Below are 20,089 nucleotides of genomic sequence, written 5' to 3'. Positions count from 1 at the left end.
GTGGTTTGTAATATGAACACTTAGAAAGCTGGATTTTCAGCTAAAGGAGTAAACATTTGGTTTTTATTTGTTTTTTAAACATTTGTTTAGAAGTGTGTAAAAGCAAATGAAAATATTGGGAGATCTAGTTAAGATTTGGAATATGCGTATGTATGAGATATTTTCACAACCTTTATACCAATATCATAATATTCATACTATTAAAGTTAATAATAGCCTTAATGATATTTTTTAAGTATATTAATTTTCTTAAAATGAATTAGTTCTTGACAAGGCTGGTGAGAAAAGCCAGCTCCAAGCAAAGGTCTGTCTAGAGATTAGCTGACAATTTAGTCAGAGGCTGACTCACTCTTTTGTGAGAAGACCATGAGATGTGATGGATAATTCAGTCTCCCCCACAGTGGGTTGCTGCGCATAATTACCCTTACGCCTCCTCAGACCTAAGAGAAAGGCCTGATATACTGTAGGAAATTAGGATCTGTGTGCTTAGTTAATGTCCCATCAAAGCTTGGGAAAGCAAGACACTTTGCAAACTGAAATTATACTAAGGTTTTTGGTTTGGGTTTTTTGGTTTGTTTGTTTGTTTGTTTTAATTGCTGTTTTTAATGCTTTTCTACCATTACAATTCTGGAAAGTGTTGAAAAGTCATACTTGATCTCACTTGGATTAAGTCTACCTTCATCCAGGATTCATACTGGTTTATAGCTTATCAAATAATTCTTAAAATATAAGAGGAGAAGGGCTAATGGGCAGGCACTGATTAAAGTTGACCTTTTCCTATTCCCCAAGAAATACACTGCTGGAGAGAAATTAGCCTTAAGGAGGCATTTGCAAAGCATCGTTTCACTCCACCATCTTTAGGTATTGTTACTATGAAAGACTTTGCGATTCCATCTGTGATTCCATATTTAGGAAAATGCAGGATGCTCGGGGTTATAACCAGTGATTATATAGCAACAGACCTAAGATTCTGATTAGAGGGGCACCTGGGTGGCTCAGTGGGTTAAGCCTCTGCCTTCGGCTCAGGTCATGATCTCAGGGTCCTGGGATCGAGTCCCGCATCGGGCTCTCTGCCTGGCAGGGAGCCTGCTTCCTCCTCTCTCTCTGCCTGCCTCTCTGCCTACTTGTGATCTCTTTCTCTGTCAAATAAATAAATAAAATCTTAAAAAAAAAAAAAAAAGATTCTGATTAGAGCACACACACATTGCTGGGATCACCATCAAAAGAAATGAGGCTCTGTCCATTGGCCCTGAGATACTCAGTGAACCGAAGTGAGGAGAACCTATTTTATAAGGTTTTTCAGAGCTAGGGAGATTGCTTCTGCTATCTGCTACTAGTTTGTTTTCTCACGTAACTCCTTGTTATAGCTTATTTTGTTCTGTGTGGAACCTTTTTTGGGAAAATGGATTTCCCCCTTAAGACAGATAGAATGTGTTGTCGTTTGTCTCCTGTGATTTTGGCATAGCAAATACAGAAACGAGGGACAGTCCATGTTCGGAGTTCCCAGGCTAAGGAAAGTGGGAGTGGGGGATGCAGAGTGTGGTAAAATTGTAGGCTGCAAAGTAACAAGTGCTGTCAGTTATGGAGGGGACTGTAAGATCTTCTGGGACCTGGAGGAGTTCTCTGTGGGAGACACAAGCAAAATACCTAATATCTGGGCATGCACCAAGATGTTACTGCTGACACCAACCAGAGTAACGTGTCTTCGTAGTTGTTTCAGCTCTAGAACTACACAGATAATGGATTTAAGAAAGGGATTTCTATCCACTCCTGCAATTTTTAATTAATTAATTTATTTTTTAGTTTTGCCTTTTTCATTTAGAAGAAAGTATTCAGACTCATGGATCTCTCACGGATAGATTATCTTTTGATTAATTCGTTCATTAAAAGTAAACATCAGATATTAAAGTCATCCTTAATTTTACATTCCTTTTATTCAGTCTGCACTGAACAATGCAGATTTAACTACAACAAAGAATATAACATCTGTTTTCAGTCAGAGCCCTTCAGTCAAAGTTTTGAGATAAAACAATGGTAACTTCCGAGTAATCAAGCCAACTCTGTGAATTAATATTAACCAAAACTATCATACATGCAAAGGAGTTATCCTCCCCAATATGGGGGTGGGGAGCATATAGAAAACATGGCAAGGTGGATATTATGAAAACAATAAAAAAAAATGAGTAAAACAGGTGGTAGGAAATAGCACAGGGGAAGAAAACTTTGTAAAAAAGAGTCAAATACCCATTTAAGATGCAAAAACCTCCTAAGGGGAAAAATTCAGTTTCCAAGTCTCAGCTCTCTCCTTGTATTAAATGCTGTTTTTTCCTGTTACTAGACATTGGTTTTTCTTCTCCAGGGTAAGGCCACCTGGTTATTTGGGTGTTTATGCTTCTGTTAATTATAATTTGGTCTGACACAAATTTGTATGTGTTCATCCACATCTTTAAGGGTTGAAAATGAGTTAGGTAGTAGCTCTACAGAAAATGTGGTAAGCCCCACCTTCCTACTTTTTAATTAAATCTCTCCGAGTATGTATATTAGGACTAAATGGCTTTATTATAAAAAGCAAAGTAAGTAATAACTATTCGAGCAGAGATTTCTCTACATACCTGGGTCTCAATCATTCTGGTAACAGGGTGACAATAAGTAGATCTGCAAATAAGAAAACTGAAAGGCATGGTAAGTGTTGGAGGGACTAATTTTAAGTCCTGACTCTGGCTGACCACATGGGTACCATCTGTACATGGAAGCTAGTCCCCAGGAACCTGGGAACTTCACAGCATGAAGCTTTTGATAACTTACGAGAAGTCTAATGCTGGGCAGAATTCACCCAGATCAGCTGCTGCCGAGACACTGAAATCAGAAAGGATGTGAGGGGATTACTGAAGATTCATATTCAGGGCTTGAAGACCACTGAGAAAGAAGGTATTGAGAGAAGCTGAGTCTCATGGGAGCAGCCTTCAGTAACCTGGCTGATCCCAGACCTGCCCCAGCTAAATCGTTCCGCTCAAGGCCAAGCCGGAATACTGCAGGTGTCTGAATGCTGGGATAAGTGAAACATCTCACCAGATGCATTCCTGGATTATTCAGGTAGCATAGCTTAAACAAAACAAAACAATTCTAATACCACAAGTTAATTAGCACTACTATTTTGAAATATCTTCTAAAACACTAAAATGATGCTTAACCTAATACAGCATTGTCCCCAAAATAGGACTTTGTATTTTCAATGGCTTACCAAAACATGTATCTTGTAATTCTGAGGTAAACTTCTTTATTTTCTTACACAACCAAAAATCTTTAACTATCTTAGTACATTACCATTTTAACAGGTCAGTTTAGTCTTTACGTGCAGTTTTCACACTGTTTAACCCAGTTATTTTAAAAAATGTAGTTAACATATTGTAGACACTGTAACCATGTTCAGAATTATTTGTGTATATTTACAGTGAATAAAAGTGAACAGACCCACTCCTTCCTCCCCCCACCCCCTATTAAAAATACAAACAACAACAACAAAAAAAGACAACAAGATGCAATGAGATAAAGTTCTGGGAGGGAAACTCTAACCATTCAACTGTGGGAATGCAGAAGTCAGTTTTCTGCATCCACTCCCCATGCTACAGAAAAACTTTAGGACTACTGTCAAACATTTCCTAAAACCTTTCAAGAAGCCCCAGTCGATTTCTGAATTTGTTCCTTTAAAATGAGGATGCTCTGCCTTTGCTCAGGGGGCAGCATGGCAATCTGATCTGCAGTCAGTTGAAGAACCTGCATGATCAGAGCTGCCTTTTCTTGATCCTGTGGAGTTACCTGGCTCTGCCCAGGACTAAAACTGCTAGGCTGGCCTCCACCTTGCTTGCCTGCCCCCTGCATGCCCACTGCTTGTATGCCTGCCCCCTGCATACCTGCTCCTTGTATGCCCGCTCCTTGTATGCCAGCTCCAGGATTTCCCACCCCGGAAATGCTGGAGACCTGTCTAGGTCCCTGAGGACCACCTGCCCCCATACTAATGGGCCCAGGACCCTGGATTCCACCAGTCATAGGGCCTCTGGAACTGGGGCCAGGACCCCGTATCTCCATCCCTCTTCCATCTATGCCTCTCGCTTCCATCCCTCTGGTTTCCATCGCACAGGTCTCCATTCCTCTTCTCTCCATCACTCGTGTCTCTAAGACTTCAGTCTCCATGGCTCGAGTCTCCAGCCCTCGAGAATCTCTACTACCTCTACCATCCATAGGGAGACCTCTCTGATCTATCATGGGTCCCCTGGGCTCTCCCATCAGCAGTCTGGGATCTGCTAACGGCCCTCCCCTCATCTCATGTGAGGAAGGGCCCCGGCCGTCATGACCAGAGGCATGGTGCATGGGGGGGCCCTGATGAGGCGGGCCAAGATAGCCTCTGGGCTCTACTTCTCCAGTGACTGAAAGCAGAGTCCCTCCACGTGGGTCGTTTGGAGCATCTCCCAACAGTCCTCGAGGAGGGAGGCCCCCAGCAGTCATGGGCCCACGAGGTATAGGAGCTCTAGGATCCGACATCTGCACCTGCCCCCGCTCTAAAGGAACTGGACCGACGCCTGGCATTCCAACCTGGGGCTGCATTCCTCCACCAGGGGTTAAGGCACCCGGCCCCGGCCCGGGAACCGCGGCCGGTAAGGGGCCCGGGGCCGGAATCCCGCCCTGGATAGGGGTCTGCATCAGAGGAGGGATGTCTTTGACGGGTCTTCTGGCCATGTGCTGAGGCTGTGGGGGGGGAGGGTTCTGCTGGTTGAGCAGAACATTGGGGCCGGGGCCCAGCCCCGGGCCGGGACCGGGACCGGGACCAGGGCCAGGGCCGGGGCCGGGGCCGGAGACAGGCTGGGATTTGCCCGGGATCAGCGGCGTGACATGGATCTTGCGGTGCAGGATCTTCAGCGCGATCTCGGGGTCCATGATCCTCATAACCACCTGAGCCTGCAGCAGCGCGTAGGCCAGCTGCGGGTTCTGCAGCAGCATGTTCCGCGCTTCCTGGTGGCTGTTCTGCACGCACAGCTTCATCTGCTTCATGAGCTCGAACATCTGCTCCGGCGGCAGGCTGGCGACCGCCCTGGTGATGGACTCGGGCGCGTCCTCGGGGTCGATGGGGTCCCCGTACGGGGAGTCGATGATGGGCGCCGCGGGCCCGAGGCTCTTGAGCTCCTCCTTGTTCTTCTCGCTGGCGGCGTTGTCCACCCGCAGCGCCCTGCCGCTGAACTCGCGCCCGTTGAGGTTCCGCATGGCACTGAGCGCGGTCTCCTGGTCCTGGTACTCGCAGAAGCCATAGCCCTTGGGCTTGCCCGTCTCGCGGTCGTACACCAGTCGGAAGCTGACCACCGAACCCACCTCCGAGAAAATGTCCTTCAGCTGCTCCTCGGTGGCCTCGTACGGAATGTTGCCCACGAACACGGAACGCAGCGACCGATCCATCGCCGGGTCTCTCACCGCCAAACTCGACATGATTCCGGTTGGGCACACAGCGGAGAGCCGATCCCTCCCGGAGTCGTCCTCTGGCGACCCACACTTCCGCTGAGCAACGGAAGCGGCTCTCAGGCCCCGGGCGGAAACCTCAGCGACGCGACCGAATCGTTCCGGCCGTCCGCGGACGTCGTACCGCCTCTGCGTTCCCCTCTCTACCTCAGCCAGTGCTTTCGGCCGCTGGACTTTCGTAACTCCGCCAGCTCCTTGTCACCAAAGGCAACGATTCCTTTCTCGTCTCTTATTCGGAAGACTTCCCATGGCGAGCCGCCACGACCGCCAGAGAAAGCTTAGCGCGGACTAACCGCAGTAAAAACGGCCGCAGGGGCTTCACTGTGGGGACCGGGAGCGACCGCCTCCTTTGACGTCAGTCAGGGGCGCTTTTGCTTCCGTTTGCCCGGCGGGAAACCGCCAACCGCAAGCGGTTCTGATGCTAGGGTCTCCCGGCGCCGTCATTCCCGCCTTCCTCCGGCCTATTTAAGCCACGTTTAAAATCCCATTGCGGACCATTAGGGTACAAAGTGTAGACGTTTCAGGGCAGTTTGGGATTTGCACATTGACATACCGCGGCAGCAGCCCCGGTTCAGAAAGCATTTGGGGACAAGAGCTGCCCCAGGCCCCGCGGTGGCAGGTGCAGCCGCAGGCAGCGGCCCCGGTGCCGACGGTCCTGGTCCTTAACGGTGTTAACCGGTGCTGCCTGGAGTGATTCATGGCCAGGGACGTTTTGTGGCCGCAGGGTATGAATCCCACGTGCCCAGCCACTCCCAGCCTGTAGGCTTAGATTGCTTCTGATTCCTGGGGACTGGTGCGATGCTCTGGCCGCGGCTGCCCTGGAGGGAGAAGCAACCTGCTGAGAATGTACTGCTGCTAGTCCAGAAGTCGAAATAGACCTGGGGTGTGGGGGTGCCCCCATCACTTAGCAGGTGATAGAAGTGAAGCGTGCAGGGCAGGAAAGGGCAAAGCAGAATTCATTCCTCCCTCCCTTCCTCCTTCCTCTTTTCTCTCTTCCTTTCCCTTTCCTTTCCTTCCCCTCTCTTTCCTTTCTTTCCCTCTTTTCCTTCCTTCCTTTCCCCTCTCTCTATTTCTTTCTCTTCCTATCTTCCACTAATCTCTACGCCCAATATGGGATCAAACTCACCAACTCATGAGACCAAGTGTCTCGGGCTCTCACGCCTGAGCCAACCAGGCCCCCCTAAAACCAGATTTCTTAACCATGCTGTTGTGTTCTAGCGCTGCCCCGCAGGGTAGCCGGTATCCACGGAGAGGTCCTGAGTGCTGGAAATGTAGCTGGCCTGACTGAGAAATTGAACTTTCAGTTGTTAAGGAAAAATCCACCAAGTAAATTTTAAAGATCTGATTGGTTTTGTTAAAGGGTTCATGAATCAGGCTGCACCCCCATGAGCAAGTACAGAGTCACTCCCAGGAGTTGTACAAAATGTTTTCCTGTTTTTGATAGAGAATGGAAGGAGAAAGTTATTAGCAAAATACAAGGATTCTTCCAGGGGAGTCCGTTTCCTAGGAAAGCAAGGGGTCTCATCCTGCAGATTACCTTATCTTCCGGAACAGGATGGAGAGGACCCAGGAGACAGACTCACTGGTGCTGATGGGAAGGAAAATGTCCTGACTGACCCAGTTAAAGCTACCTTCCTGGGGAGACTGAAATCGCATTTAATTGATTATTACCTGGACTTGGAAGGTTGGTCTAAGTTTCAACATTATGGGCCTGTGGTTTTCCTTTTTTTTTCTTTTTAACAGTTTAATTTCTTTTTTATTTAAATATAAAAAGTGGTGTCCAGGGGTGCCTGGGTGGCTCAGGCTCAGGTCATGATCCTAGAGTCCTGGGATCTAACCCTGCATGGGGACTCCCTACTCAGCAAGGAGTCTCCTCCTTCTGCCTGCCTCTCCCTGTTTGCACTTTCTCTCTCTCTCTCTGATAAATATATATATATATATATACACACACACACACACATACTGATACCCAATTAGACTACTGAAAGTCTTTGTAGTATCTTTGAACAAACTTGGATATAGAATCTACTTTTGCAATGACAAATTTTATTAAGCTTAAAGGAAACATCAAGTATTTCTAGTTAAAATTTTGCATTTTAATTGAGATGGCTTATATGTGTAAATACATGCTAGATTTTGAAGACTTAGTGAAGTTTTGAAGACTTAGTAAAGTAAAAATATCTCGCCAATTATAGTTTACATGCTAAAATAGTTTTTTTAAAAGATTTTATTTATTTATTTGACAGACAGAGATCACAAGTAGGCAGAGAGGCAGGCGGGGGTGGGGTGGGGAAGCAGGCTCCCTGCAGAACAGAAAGCCAGATGTGGGGCTCGATCCCAGGACCCTGGGATTGTGACCTGAGCTGAAGGCAGAGGCTTTAATCCACTGAGCCACCCAGGTGCCCCATACATGCTAAAATAGTTTTAATACTCTGGAGTAAATGTATTTTAATAATATTCACTTCATTTTTTTAAAAGATTTTATTTATTTGACAGCGAGAGACACAGCTGAGAGAGGGAACACAAATGGGGGAGTGGGAGAGGGAGAAGCAGGCTCCCACTGAGCAAGGAGCCCGATGCAGGGCTTTATCCCAGGACTGTGGGATCATGATCTGAGCCGAAGGCAGACACTTACCAACTGAGCCACCCAGGTGCCCCACTTAATTTTTTTAAATGTGGTTGCTTAAGAAAAATTAAGTTACATATGTGGATCGCATTTTATTTCTAAGGATTGCATTTCTCCAGAGTTTACATCTTACCTCCTAAGCAGAGAATTATTTTAGTCTACATATTCCTTTTGAGGGGATGGCAAACCTTGAAATCACATCCAAAAATTGTGTCATGTAGCTTGAGATCATAGTCCAATGAATAGGTCCAAAATGACTAGGACAGTTTAGCTACAAATAAGACAGGGCACCCGTTTACCTTTAATATTTCATCAGAACAGGCTGGACATAGCTATTTGCTGAGACCAATGATAACTTACATCACCCAATAAAATCTTCGCTCTGATGCCAGCAGGCTGGGTCCGAGGTCCCAGAGGGGCCTCCTGGAACAGCCATGGGGGTCTTGGTTTCATGTGGGATGGAAGTCACATGTGAGCCAGCGGGAGGTGAGAGCAGCGTTTATTGAAGACATAGAGGGAACAGGTACAGACGGGGCATCTGGGAGACTCAGAAAAAAAAGGAGCATGAGTCTTATCTTTGTTTGGGGTCTGGTGTTTGATGGAAGGCCATGGTCTGGTGTATGGGTCCCCTCAGGCATCCAGGAACCGTGAGAACCAAGACAAGGGCCCAAGTGTCACTCCTTGGAGCCAGAGGTGGCCTGGAGATGTCTGGAGATATCTGGTGGCTGGAATGTGCATATGACAGCTTCATCCTCTCCTGGTCCTTCCTTAGATGTTCTCTGTTCTCGAGAAATCACTGACTCCTGGTCCCTTACAGGGAACACATACATTATTTGTATTACGAGGCTTGTGTAAAGTGAGGTGGGGGTACAGGTCTTAGCAAGAATAGGAGCAGGAAAAGGAATAGGCAGATTTTTATGGAGTCCTTCAGTTTCCCTGTCTCACTGCTCATCAAAGAAACAGAATGCCCACCCATGAGATTCTTCTGCAGGCAGTGAAGTGGGGTGGGGGAGGGGAGCTGAGGCTGGTGTCATTCTGAAAAACTACACCCAAGTCCTTGGTCTTTTTTCCATACATCTCTTTACAGAGAGAAGCCATGGCTTTTTTTTTTTTTTTTTTTTTTTTTAGCACATTTGATGTATAATTGTGTTTTTATTAAACAGACTCATCTGGAGGATGGTAAGAGGCCATTAGAATAAATTGTCAAGTTCACGAAAGGTGGCATGGCTTCTCTGTCATTACCTTTTTGCTGTTTGTGTTGGACCCCTTGGGCCCATACTTTATTGTGCATCAGAACCACCTGGAACCATGGCCTGTTTGTTCAGGTGGATGTACCTGACCGCCTCCTCTCCCAAACTTAGTATTTCTGGAGTGGGAATGGAGTTTGCATTTCTGACTGGTTTTCAGGTTAGGCTGATATCCGTGGTCTTGGGAGCCCACTTTAAAAATCATTGATCTGAACAAATGGACTTTAAGTGCTTTTGTTTTGTTGTCTTCATTTTCCAAATGTATTGAGTATACTCTGTTAAAAAGTATGAGATATGCGTGGTCTTTAAAGAAAACCTACTATCTTCATGCTGCCCTAACAGAGCTAGTACCTGCTGACCCCACACTGAAGGTACCCTGGGGGGAACAGAGTGGCTGAGGGATGCTGGCGATGAACAGGCAGGGAGAGGCCATGACTGTCAGTGTATGCTTTTTGCCGTAGTTCTCCCATATGTTCTTTAGTCCCCCATTCCAGACTGGAAGAATGGTTTGCTGTGACCCCGTTCTTAAAGAGCCAGAATGACCAAGCACATAGCTCAATGCCCAGGACATGTAAACTAATATTTATTATTAGCTGAGTGGCCCAGAATTACTCAGAGCTCTTAGAAACCTGTGTATATTTCCTAGTACCAGCACATAATTTTCGCAGATCTACCTTGGAGCAACTTCCGTTTTATATTGCTGTCTTTGCTCCCAGAATGTTTACACTTCAGATAATTTGTAGCATGGCATAGGATCTGAAGAAAAATGTGCATGACATCTTGCATGTTTAAGTGTTTATTCTTTCTGTAAATCAAAATATCAAGTATTCTGAGAGTAAGTAAACAACCTCAGAACATACAGCCAAATGAGGGCTGTTCTTCAAACTAATTACCTTTGGGAACTATAAACTTAATCCATTGACACTTCCATTGTTCCAAATGATTTTTAAACCCCTACCCTGAAATTGTTTCAGGGCTCCATTTATAAGTCATACTGGAAAATTTGTATCTTAACTCAAAAGTACACCTCGTTTTCAACAAAGAACTACCTCTAAGGTGAGTTCTCATCATTCATTCAACAAATAAAATGAGCATCTACCTGTGCTAAGCTCTGTCCTAGGTGCTGAGGGTACAGTGGTGAAGACAAAGTCTATCTGTCTGTCTGTCTATCTACCTATGATTTTCTCCCTTGAGTTCAGTGGTTCTCAACTTCAGCCTTCATCAGAATCCCCTCTACCCCTCATTACAACCCAGATTTCTGTACAGATACCCCACTCCCAAGAGTTTCTGATACAGCAGGTTGGAAGGAGGCCCCCAAACTTTGCATTTCCCAAGACGTTCTGGGTGGTGCTCATGTTATTCTTTCAGGAACCACACTCAGAGAACCTCTGGGTTAGTGGAACGTCACCATCTTTTTGTATCGACAGTGTTGTGCTGCTGTATTGCCAATGCCTAGAATACATATGGATAGAACAAAAGACTAAATATAAGGTATTTTGTTTTGACAAAGGAGAATGAAGTTCTTTCTTTGAATGGTGTTACCGCTTAGAAGGAAAATGACAATTCTACTCAAAGGTAGAAGAGTTCCAATCATCAGGAAGATAGAAAGAAGGGACGGTTTATACACAAAGGCAAGGGACTTCTTTCCAACCTAGAGGACAAAGAGAGAAGGTCAGGGAGCACTTTGTGGAAGAGCACATTTGATCTATTTCTTGAAGGGCTCATACACTTTTTTCAGAAATGCCAGTTAGAACTTAAAAAAAAAGATTTTTTTTAGTACTCCTCTTTGAAATTTGTCTTCTCAATCTATGATGAATCTTATGTCCTACTCTCAATGTCTACAGAATCTTCATATTTAGATATGCGTTTTAGTGTTTGGAAATAGCGACATAACCTTTCTTGGCCAAGCCTGGTCTGAAAGGGAGTTGATTTGGTTGTATAAACCCTTCATTTTACACCAGAGGAATCCCGTGGCATTAGATAACATGTCCCCAGTCAGAGTGGAGACCTTGTCATTTTATTCCTAGGTCAATGAGATAGTTCCTTCATATTACATTTTCATCAAATAAATAAGTAATTAAGTATGCAGACAGGCTGATAAGGTCTAGGTCATCAAGGGGCTGGGATTTAAAGAAAGGATTATAACTTGGTATGTGAACACAGATGATGGAGAGAAATAACCCAGGAACTAGAACTAGCCAAAACACAAACAGATAGAAATAGCCAAAACATTTTTTGATGTCTTCAGAGGAAACCAAAAAAACTGGTTGGTGAGTAGTGTGATTTAAGATTGTCTTTCGGGAGAGATTGTGAAAGATTCTGAGGATGAAATTTATGAGTATAAGCTTGATGTGTGAGTCGGTAGGCTTTCTTCCTTCTTTCTGACACCTGGACACAGAATGGTAACAGCAGAGGTTTAAGAACACCAGTCTTGTCCAGTCCCTTGTCTATGAGATCTCTCAGGCCCAGACTCTCCTTGTTTTAAGGGTTTTATTGTTAACTGAAGTATGTTAACAGAATACTAGTTTCACCTGTACGACATATTGCTTCAGCCATTATAGATGCTACAAAATGCCCAACGTGAAAAACGGGGTTACCATCTGTCACCAAAGTTATGGTGCTATTATTGACATATTCCCCATGCTGTGCCTCCCTGTGACTTATAACCAGAAGCATCTCCTGGTCCTCCTCACCTGTTTTGTCACCCCCTAAACCCCACCACCACTACTGCTTTATCTAAGCTGTGGCTCTTTTGTTGTTTTGCTTGCTCATTTATTTTGACTTTTAGATTGCACACATAAATGAAATCATATGGTATCTCTCTCTGTCTTATTTTACTTAGCATATTACCCTCTCCAGATTCTCCCTTTTAATCCCTTTTTTTTTTTAAAGATTTCCTTTATTTATTTGACAGACAGAAATTGCAAGTAGGCAGAGAGGCAGGCAGAGAGAGAGGAGGAAGCAGGCTCCCTGCTGAACAGAGAGCCCCATGCGGGACTCGATCCCAGGACCCTGAGATCATGACCCGAGCCGAAGGCAGAGGCTTTAACCCACTGAGCCACCCAGGAGCCCCTCCTTTTTAATCCCTTCTAATATTTGTTTATTTATTTATTTGAGAGAGAGAGAGAGAGAGAGAGCACGAGGGCACGTAGGAGGAGGGGGCAGAGGGAGAGGTTGAGAGAATCGCAAGCAGATTCCATACTGAGCACGGAGCCCAAGTTGGGGCCCGATCCCATGACCCTGAGATCATAACCTGAGCTGAAACTAAGAGTCAGATGCTTAAACGACTGAGCCACCCAGGTGCCCCAACCCTTTATAATTTGTATTCTAAGTGTGGCACTTAGTGCCACTAGTGTGGCACTTCCTACATTTTTAACATCTCCAATCATCTTCATTCTCATTACGCGCCCCCCCACCTACTCCTCTGTTCACCATTCTTTGTTGGGGATGCCTTTTCTCTCTCTCTCTCTCCCTTTGCATTCTCCCATGTCTAAATCCTTCCTGTCCTTCAACACTCACTTCAGAGACTTCCTTTTAAAGGACTGACTTAGCACCCAGTATCTCCTTCTACCTCGTACCAGCAGCACTGAGATTCTCACGTTACCCCCTTCAGCACAGAACCCATGTCTGATTTTTAGTTCTCATATTGTCCAGCCCAGTGCTTCTTAGGTTACAAGCACTCAGTGGATATTTTTAAAAAGTTAATAGAACATCATCTTATAATAACAGATTACATATGTTAATCAAACAATGATGTGATGTTTTTAGTTCACCAAACACTTGTCTGGGTTTCCCCATGTGGTTTGGACGGCAATCATGTGTATCCTGATTTTAGGAAACAGTTGCATAGAACTTTGCATAGCAATGGACTCATTTAAAATACAGATACCGTTCATGAAATCTAACTCTGAGCCCTAAATAGGAAGCAGGACCTCTGGTCAGTGCTTTCTGAAATGCAGTATTGTGTTTAATCCTCTCAACAACCTCTCTGAGATAGGCAGTCATCCTGTCAATTTACAGCTAAGAGAAGGTCACGGCTGTGACCTTGTTAACTGGTAGTGCCAGGATTTGAACTCACATCCTTTGTCTCAAGAACACAAGCTCTTAAATTATTACATGAAATGAGTTTCCCAAGGATTCATAGCTAGTAAATGGTAGAGCTACAGCCTGAAGCCAGGTCTCTTGATTTTAAAATTCCTGTTCCACAATTAGTAGAGTGATCATGGGTCATTGAGGCCTGGACACAATCTCCCTTGGCCTTTTTCCTGATTGTTCCTGAGTGTAAGTAATTTCAATTTTGACACCACAATCAGTGCTGTGGCAACAGATGGACCATAAGGTATAAAACTGAAGCAATTGAGAAAATGTTTCTTTTTTTCAATTTGCCGGGCTATCGTTAAACATCGTATATGGATTCTTTTACAGCATCCAGTTAGATAAGTAATAAAAGCATTTTTCACAAAACGAGAGCTCAAATTTCTCAATCCCCAAGTTAGGTTTGTGGCATTTTTCCCAATTATTTGTTTTAATTTTTATTTTATTTAAGTAATCTCTACTCACTCCAAAGTGGGGTTTGAACTCCTGACCCCAAGATCCAGAAACACATGCTCTACCCACTGACCCAACCCCGTGCCCCACCTGATTCTTTAAATGTATGTAATATGGAACGGTGTATAGAGGAATACATAGTAAATTCCATTTACTGACACATGAGATGAGTCACTTTGATTGGCAAGAGAAATATCTCGTGAATTTGGAACTGCAGAGAATATGCCATTCCAGGACTAGAGACTTGGAAGAGGCAAGCATTCTCCCTACAACAGATTATGTGTTCCAACACTTTTTTTTTTTTTTTTAAATAGACAAGAAGAATGAGACCCAGGGAAGACAAGAGACCCTACATAGTCACATACCCAGTTGCTGGCTTAACATGTAAATGGGATCTAGATATTCTGATTTTCTATCCGGAGGCAGTAAGGTGAAGGATTAAGAGCACAGACTTTAATGTCAGAGAGACCTGGGTTGACTGCCTGGTTTAATTAATGCTGTGCAGCCTTAGAACAATTACTTTACCTCTCTGTGCTTCCCTTTCTATGAAATGGGAATGATATCCCCTCTATGGACTTTTGTGTTGATACATGACATACTTATTTTTTTAAGGTTTTTTCCTTTATTTGACACAGAGAGAGAGATCACAAGTAGGCAGAGAGAGCAGCAGGCAGAGAGAGGGGGAAGCAGGTTCCCCGCTAATGTGGGGCTCAGTCCCAGGACCCTGAGATCATGACCTGAGCTAAAGGCAGAGGCTTAACCCGTTGAGCTACCCAGGTGCCCCTGAAATACTTATTTTTATCATCATTTATTTTGTAGGGTAATTATTAATCTTCATCAGTTATGTAGAACTAGTAGCCGTAGATAAAACATCTTAAGAGCTAAGAGACTTTTTTTAGTCTAATACTATTTATTTCTTAGTGTCTTTCTTCATCTTTGTCTTTGAAGGGGTTGGCCTGGGGAAACTAATGGCCTCTTGTCAGATCATCTTATCTCAAAAATTTGAACTCGCTTCATTTGACTCAAGAACTCATGCTCTTGGGGCACCTGGGTGGCTCAGTGGGTTAAGCCGCTGCCTTCGGCTCAGGTCATGATCTCAGCGTCCTGGGATCGAGTCCCGCATCGGGCTCTCTGCTCAGCGGGGAGCCTGCTTCCCTTCCTCTCTCTCTGCCTGCCTCTCCGTCTACTTGTGATTTCTCTCTGTCAAATAAATAAATAAAAAATCTTTAAAAAAAAAAAAAAAAAAGAACTCATGCTCTTAAATTATGATTCGATGAAATGAATGTCTCAAGGATCCGTAGCTAGTAAGTGGCAGAGCGACAGCCTGAAAGCAGGTCTCTCGATTTTAGGATTCCTATGTGGATAACATGGCCATTGTCACCGGGGGCAGGTCTGGAGTTGAACATGGCGGCTGTCAAGGCCCAACCCCATCAGACGCTTCAACAAGAATTTACTGATCAAGGTGGTGCTCACAGGTTCTTACACTAAACCCTGAACTGCACTCTTCAAATAGTTAGCTGGCTGAAATTCCACTTTCTCATTGGTGTTAGAAGAACCTGCCTGAATTTTGATCTTGGAGCATCTGGGCTGGCATAACCCTGCCTCGGGCCAGCACATGGGGCACTTCTGTGAACAAGTGAATGGTTCCGTTCAGGGTGTCATTAGCACCACTGCCTTTGAGCGCACACAGGCAGACGTGGCCATTACTTCAAAGGCGGGAGAAGCGTGACTAATGGGACAAGAACCAGAGCTCCCTTAGTCAGGCCTCAGGCTGCCACCTGAAGAGCAGAGGGAGGAAGTATCCTCATAAATGGTGGGAAAGTACAAGACCCCAGAGCAGAGCCTGAATAAAGACATCCTGTGTAAGAGGAACAACTCATGAATCTTTCCTCCTGGGACCAGAACAATCCAGTACCCAACTTCAGAGACCTGTCTTAATTGTCTCAACTGTCATTCCCTTTGGACACCGGCATTACACTTTTTTTTTAAATTTAATTTTATTTTTTAAGTGGTCCAAGATGCATTGTTCATGCACCACACCCAGCGCTCCATGCAGTCTGTGTCCTCCTTAATACCCACCACCAGACTCAACCAACCATCTCCCCCCACTCCACTCCAAAACCCTCAGTTTGTTTCTCGGAGTCCACAGTCTCTCATGCTTTGTCTCCTCTTCAGATTTCCCCCCCAACTCACTTCTCTCCTTCTCCTAATGTCCTCCGTGTTATTCCTTATCCTCCACACTAAGCGAAACCATATGATAATCGACTCTCTCTGCTTGACTTATTTCACTCAGCATAATCTCCTCCAGTCCCGTCCATGTTGATACAAAAGTTGGGTATTCATCCTTTCTGATGGAGGCATAATACTCCATAGTGTATATGGACCACATCTTCCTTATCCATTCGTCCGTTGAAGGGCATCTTGGTTCTTTCCACAGTTTGGCGACTGTGGTCATTGTTGCTATGAATAGTGGGGTACAGATGGCCCTTCTCTTCACTACATCTGTATCTTTGGGGTAGATACCTAGTAGTGCGATTATGGGGTCATAGGGCTTCACTCTTCTGAGGCTCAACTGGGACATCCAGTGAGCCTGTGATTATACCAAGTGATGGGAAAGAGGCTATCATGACATACCTGACTGAGGGCTCAGAACAGTGAACACAATCCCAGAAGTCAGTTTGGCATCATGTGTTTTGGATTTATTATCACTCCTGAGAAACATCATTTCGGCACACCCCCGCCCCCCTTCAGATTTGCCGTGGAGCATTTAGATTCTCTGGAGCCAGAAATTAGATCAAAATGGAAAATCCAGTGTTTATGGGAAGACAGTTGCTAGCACTTTTTGATGCAAATCTGGACATGGCCTCCAACCATGGGAAGCCATGGGGGTATGTGAACCGTGCTCTGCTCTGCCATGTCTCGAGGCACGCTGGCTGCCCTAACAGGATGTCCCGGGCTGGGGGGCTTGGACAGCTTGGAGAGTATAAAGGACCATCCCCACTCTGATGTCCATCAACGATTCAATCTGATATGGGAAAGGGACCAAGGCCAGGGTGGTAGCGAGACCATCTCGCAACCACAGGCAGGGGACCAGCCCAGCAGTCATTTGTAGTGGGAGAGACCCTAAAGACCCTTCCAGTGCCTGGAGTTAACCTTCTCCACCTGCTGAGCCATGGAGAAGCCCAGGACAGGGACACTGGGAGACTCAGGACAGTGACCATTTGTCATCAAGTGCAGATTTGCAATGATTTGAAACACTGGTCTAGCTGTCTCGCTAGCAGCTGAAGATCTTCCCTGGTGGGCCATGCATTCTGGAAGGAGCTCCTGTTGGCCTCCCCTTGTGAGGGGGAGGAAAAGGGGGAGGGGCTGTCCTGAGCAGGGCTGCTGTTCCGGATCTGTCTCCCACCAGGGAGCGCTTGTACCTACACTCCTCTAAGTCAGGCCCTCTGTCTCTGCAAAAACAAAGCAGGAGCTCCCTGAATGGGTCATTTCCCTGTAAACTTTTAAATACCAATTTCTGGATAGAAAAACAAAACAAAACAAAAACAAAAACAAACAAATACACAAAAAACGACAACAACAACAACAACAAAAAACCCAGCCTGGTATAAAACAGGAAAAGAAATGCTTTCCCAATCTTCAGGAAGCTCTCGCTGCATAGACTGTGTGATTTTCTTGATGGGGAGGAGAGCGTACATTCTTAAAATATCAAAACTCTTCCATCATTCATCTAAACATATTGAGACGTCTGTTCTTGAGAGTTCAATGCAACAATAAATAGTAAACAATTCTTGGATTCATTGCGCTCTTCATCACTGCTTCCTGACATTTACCTGGGGCTTGGCTGCACAGTGCGAGCACTTTCTCTCACTCTCCTCCAGGGTCTGTGCCACCCCCCCTCTGGCTCTGGGGCACAAAGCAAGGCCCGCAGGGAAGCCGGGAGCTGCAAATGACCTATTCCTCAGGAGCTCAGCCCTTTGTGAGCTGGGAGAATGGAACTGTGTGTGTTAGCCCATGGCCCGTGAGGGGTCCCAGGAAGGGCGGCGGAGGCCTGCAGGGAGGCTGAAGGGAAGACTGAGGTTTCCCTGCCAGTTCGGTGCTCTGGGGTTTGGACGGCTGCTTCTGGTGTTCATTTTCACCTGCCAGACTTGCGTTGGGTTGCAGGGGCAGGGGGGCGGGGGTGGTTCCAAGAAATCCTCCTGCGAGCAGGTGTCTGCCGGTGGGGTGGAGGAGGTGGAGGAGGCAGGGACTGGCGTGCAGCTCCGGGAGGATGGAAGAGCCCCCTACCACCTGTTTCAGATCAGCTCCTCTTTAGGGACCCTTTCACTCTTCATTCCACTAAAAGGGACTCAGGTCTCTCTTGTAAATATTCATGGAGTGTGTGCTAGATGCAAGGGCCCCGCGTGTGACAAGATGCAGACTTGTCAATGCGATTCCTGCTCCCAGGAGCACGCGTCACTGGAAACTTTCATTCGTTTTTATCTCAAACTTTGACCGAGGATGGACGACGTTCAGATTTAGTTTTGCAGCAGAACAGCCGTGCCTGCAAGGGGTTTCTGTTCTGTCAGATGATCTAGAGAAGACAGGATGGGAGCAGACGGGCTCCAAATGCGTATTTGATTCGTTTGATTGCCTCAGAGGTGTGTAGAAAACAAAAATATAATTGTTGTTTACCCGCTGACCCTCTTGCTGAGGTTGCAGATAAAAAAGGAATTATTTTTTCTGTTTATTATGGAGAAAAAGGTTGTTTTTTCTCTTTGCCAAGCTGGGTTCTTCTTGGCCATATACACCTCTCTGTAGTGAGGACGAAGGATTGTTACTACTCATAGCTGACCTGCATGGGAGTCAAAGCTGGTGTAATTCTGGCAGCCCTTCCCCCTCTCCATCTAGAATCTGGAGCCGTAGGCAAGCCGGCTCCTGTGTGGCTAGGGGAGCATGGTTCCCAGGCCATCGAGGCAACCTACAGCTTGTTGCTCTTTCCCAGAGTTCTTTAACTTCCAAACAAAGCATATGATTACTCGAGAGCCATTTTTAAAGAGAGCCCACCTAAAATATAACAAAGTTGATTTCTTGGTTAAATTGAGTTTCTCATTTAAGTTCAAATATGATTTGCATTTTGAAAAACGCGATACCGATATGAGTTTTCCTGTGACCACCAGACTATGTTCCCATGGGAAACATTTGTAGAGCTTGCTTCCCCTGGATGATAGGGTCTAGCCAGTGTTGGTCCCTTGATGCTGTCCTGTTTGTGGGGCTCAGCGACTAGTCACATTCTTTAAGGACTTTGTTTCCCGAACTGGCCTTTCTTATCATCCATTAAAAAAGAAAAAGAAAAAATATCCTATCTCCTGTTTCTGAGGTTGCTGTCCGCTATGTGAGTTTCTTTCTGACCTCCTTTCCTCCAAATAAGAGTGTTTCCCATCATCTGGGTAGAAAACAGTTCTGTGCTCAAAGTCCCCCCCCCCCCCACCGCCTATGGTTTTCCTTCTGGGGGCTCCCAGGTGGTTCTGATCGCTAGCCTGAAGCCAGAATGTTTAGGGGTGACTTCCTTTTTTTTTTTTTTTAAAGATTTCATTTATTTATTTGAGAGAGAATGAGACAGAGAGAGCATGGGATGGGGAAGGATCAGAGGGAGAAACAGACTCCCCGCTGAGCAGGGAGCCCGATGCGATGCAGGACTCCATCCTGGGACTCCAGGAACATGACCTGAGCTGAAGGCAGTGGCTTAACCAACCGAGCGACCCAGGGGCCCGGGAGTGACTTCCTTTCAAAGGCATCGTTCCTTTATGCAGGAGGTAACCATTGGTAGCTGGGAGAAGTTGAGTGAGAACGCAGGTGGAACAGCCTGCTGGGAAAGTTAGCTCGGGGGAGAGGGTTTGGGTCACAAGTCAGGAGAGAAGCGAACATGTCTGTGAAGGGTCTGAATGGCCAGGATCATGACGAACAAGGGAGCAGTGGGTCTGCATTCGTGTCCGCTTTCCTCTCTAAATCATCTTTCCGTTTCCATCCATGTGTTCAAATTACTGTCAGTGCTAATGCTTCTTCATAACACTATCTGAAGAACTCTTCAGCTTTTAGTTAATAGACAACAGTATCAGGCCATAACTCTAGGGGTCTTTTATACGTGGAGACCCAAAAACCTCGCAGAAAGCTCCATGAAGCC

General features: G+C 45.6%; 2 protein-coding genes across 3 annotated transcripts in view; one reads left to right on the top strand and one right to left on the bottom strand.

Annotated features, from left to right (window-relative positions):
• The window catches only part of PRKG1 (protein kinase cGMP-dependent 1), a 1,263,025-nt gene that overhangs the window by 696,502 nt on the left and 546,434 nt on the right, over positions 1–20,089 (top strand). The window lies entirely within an intron of this gene.
• Positions 1,916–5,751, bottom strand: CSTF2T (cleavage stimulation factor subunit 2 tau variant). The gene has a single exon (XM_059170235.1). It carries the CDS (start codon positions 5,473–5,475, stop codon positions 3,670–3,672), a length of 1,806 nt encoding a protein of 601 aa, XP_059026218.1. The 5' UTR covers positions 5,476–5,751; the 3' UTR covers positions 1,916–3,669.

This window comes from Mustela lutreola, chromosome 4 (assembly GCF_030435805.1).
Source record: "Mustela lutreola isolate mMusLut2 chromosome 4, mMusLut2.pri, whole genome shotgun sequence".
Classification (NCBI taxonomy): Eukaryota; Metazoa; Chordata; class Mammalia; order Carnivora; family Mustelidae; genus Mustela; species Mustela lutreola.
The sequence above is the reverse complement of the archived record's forward strand: the minus strand, read 5'-3'. Positions and strand labels throughout refer to the sequence as shown.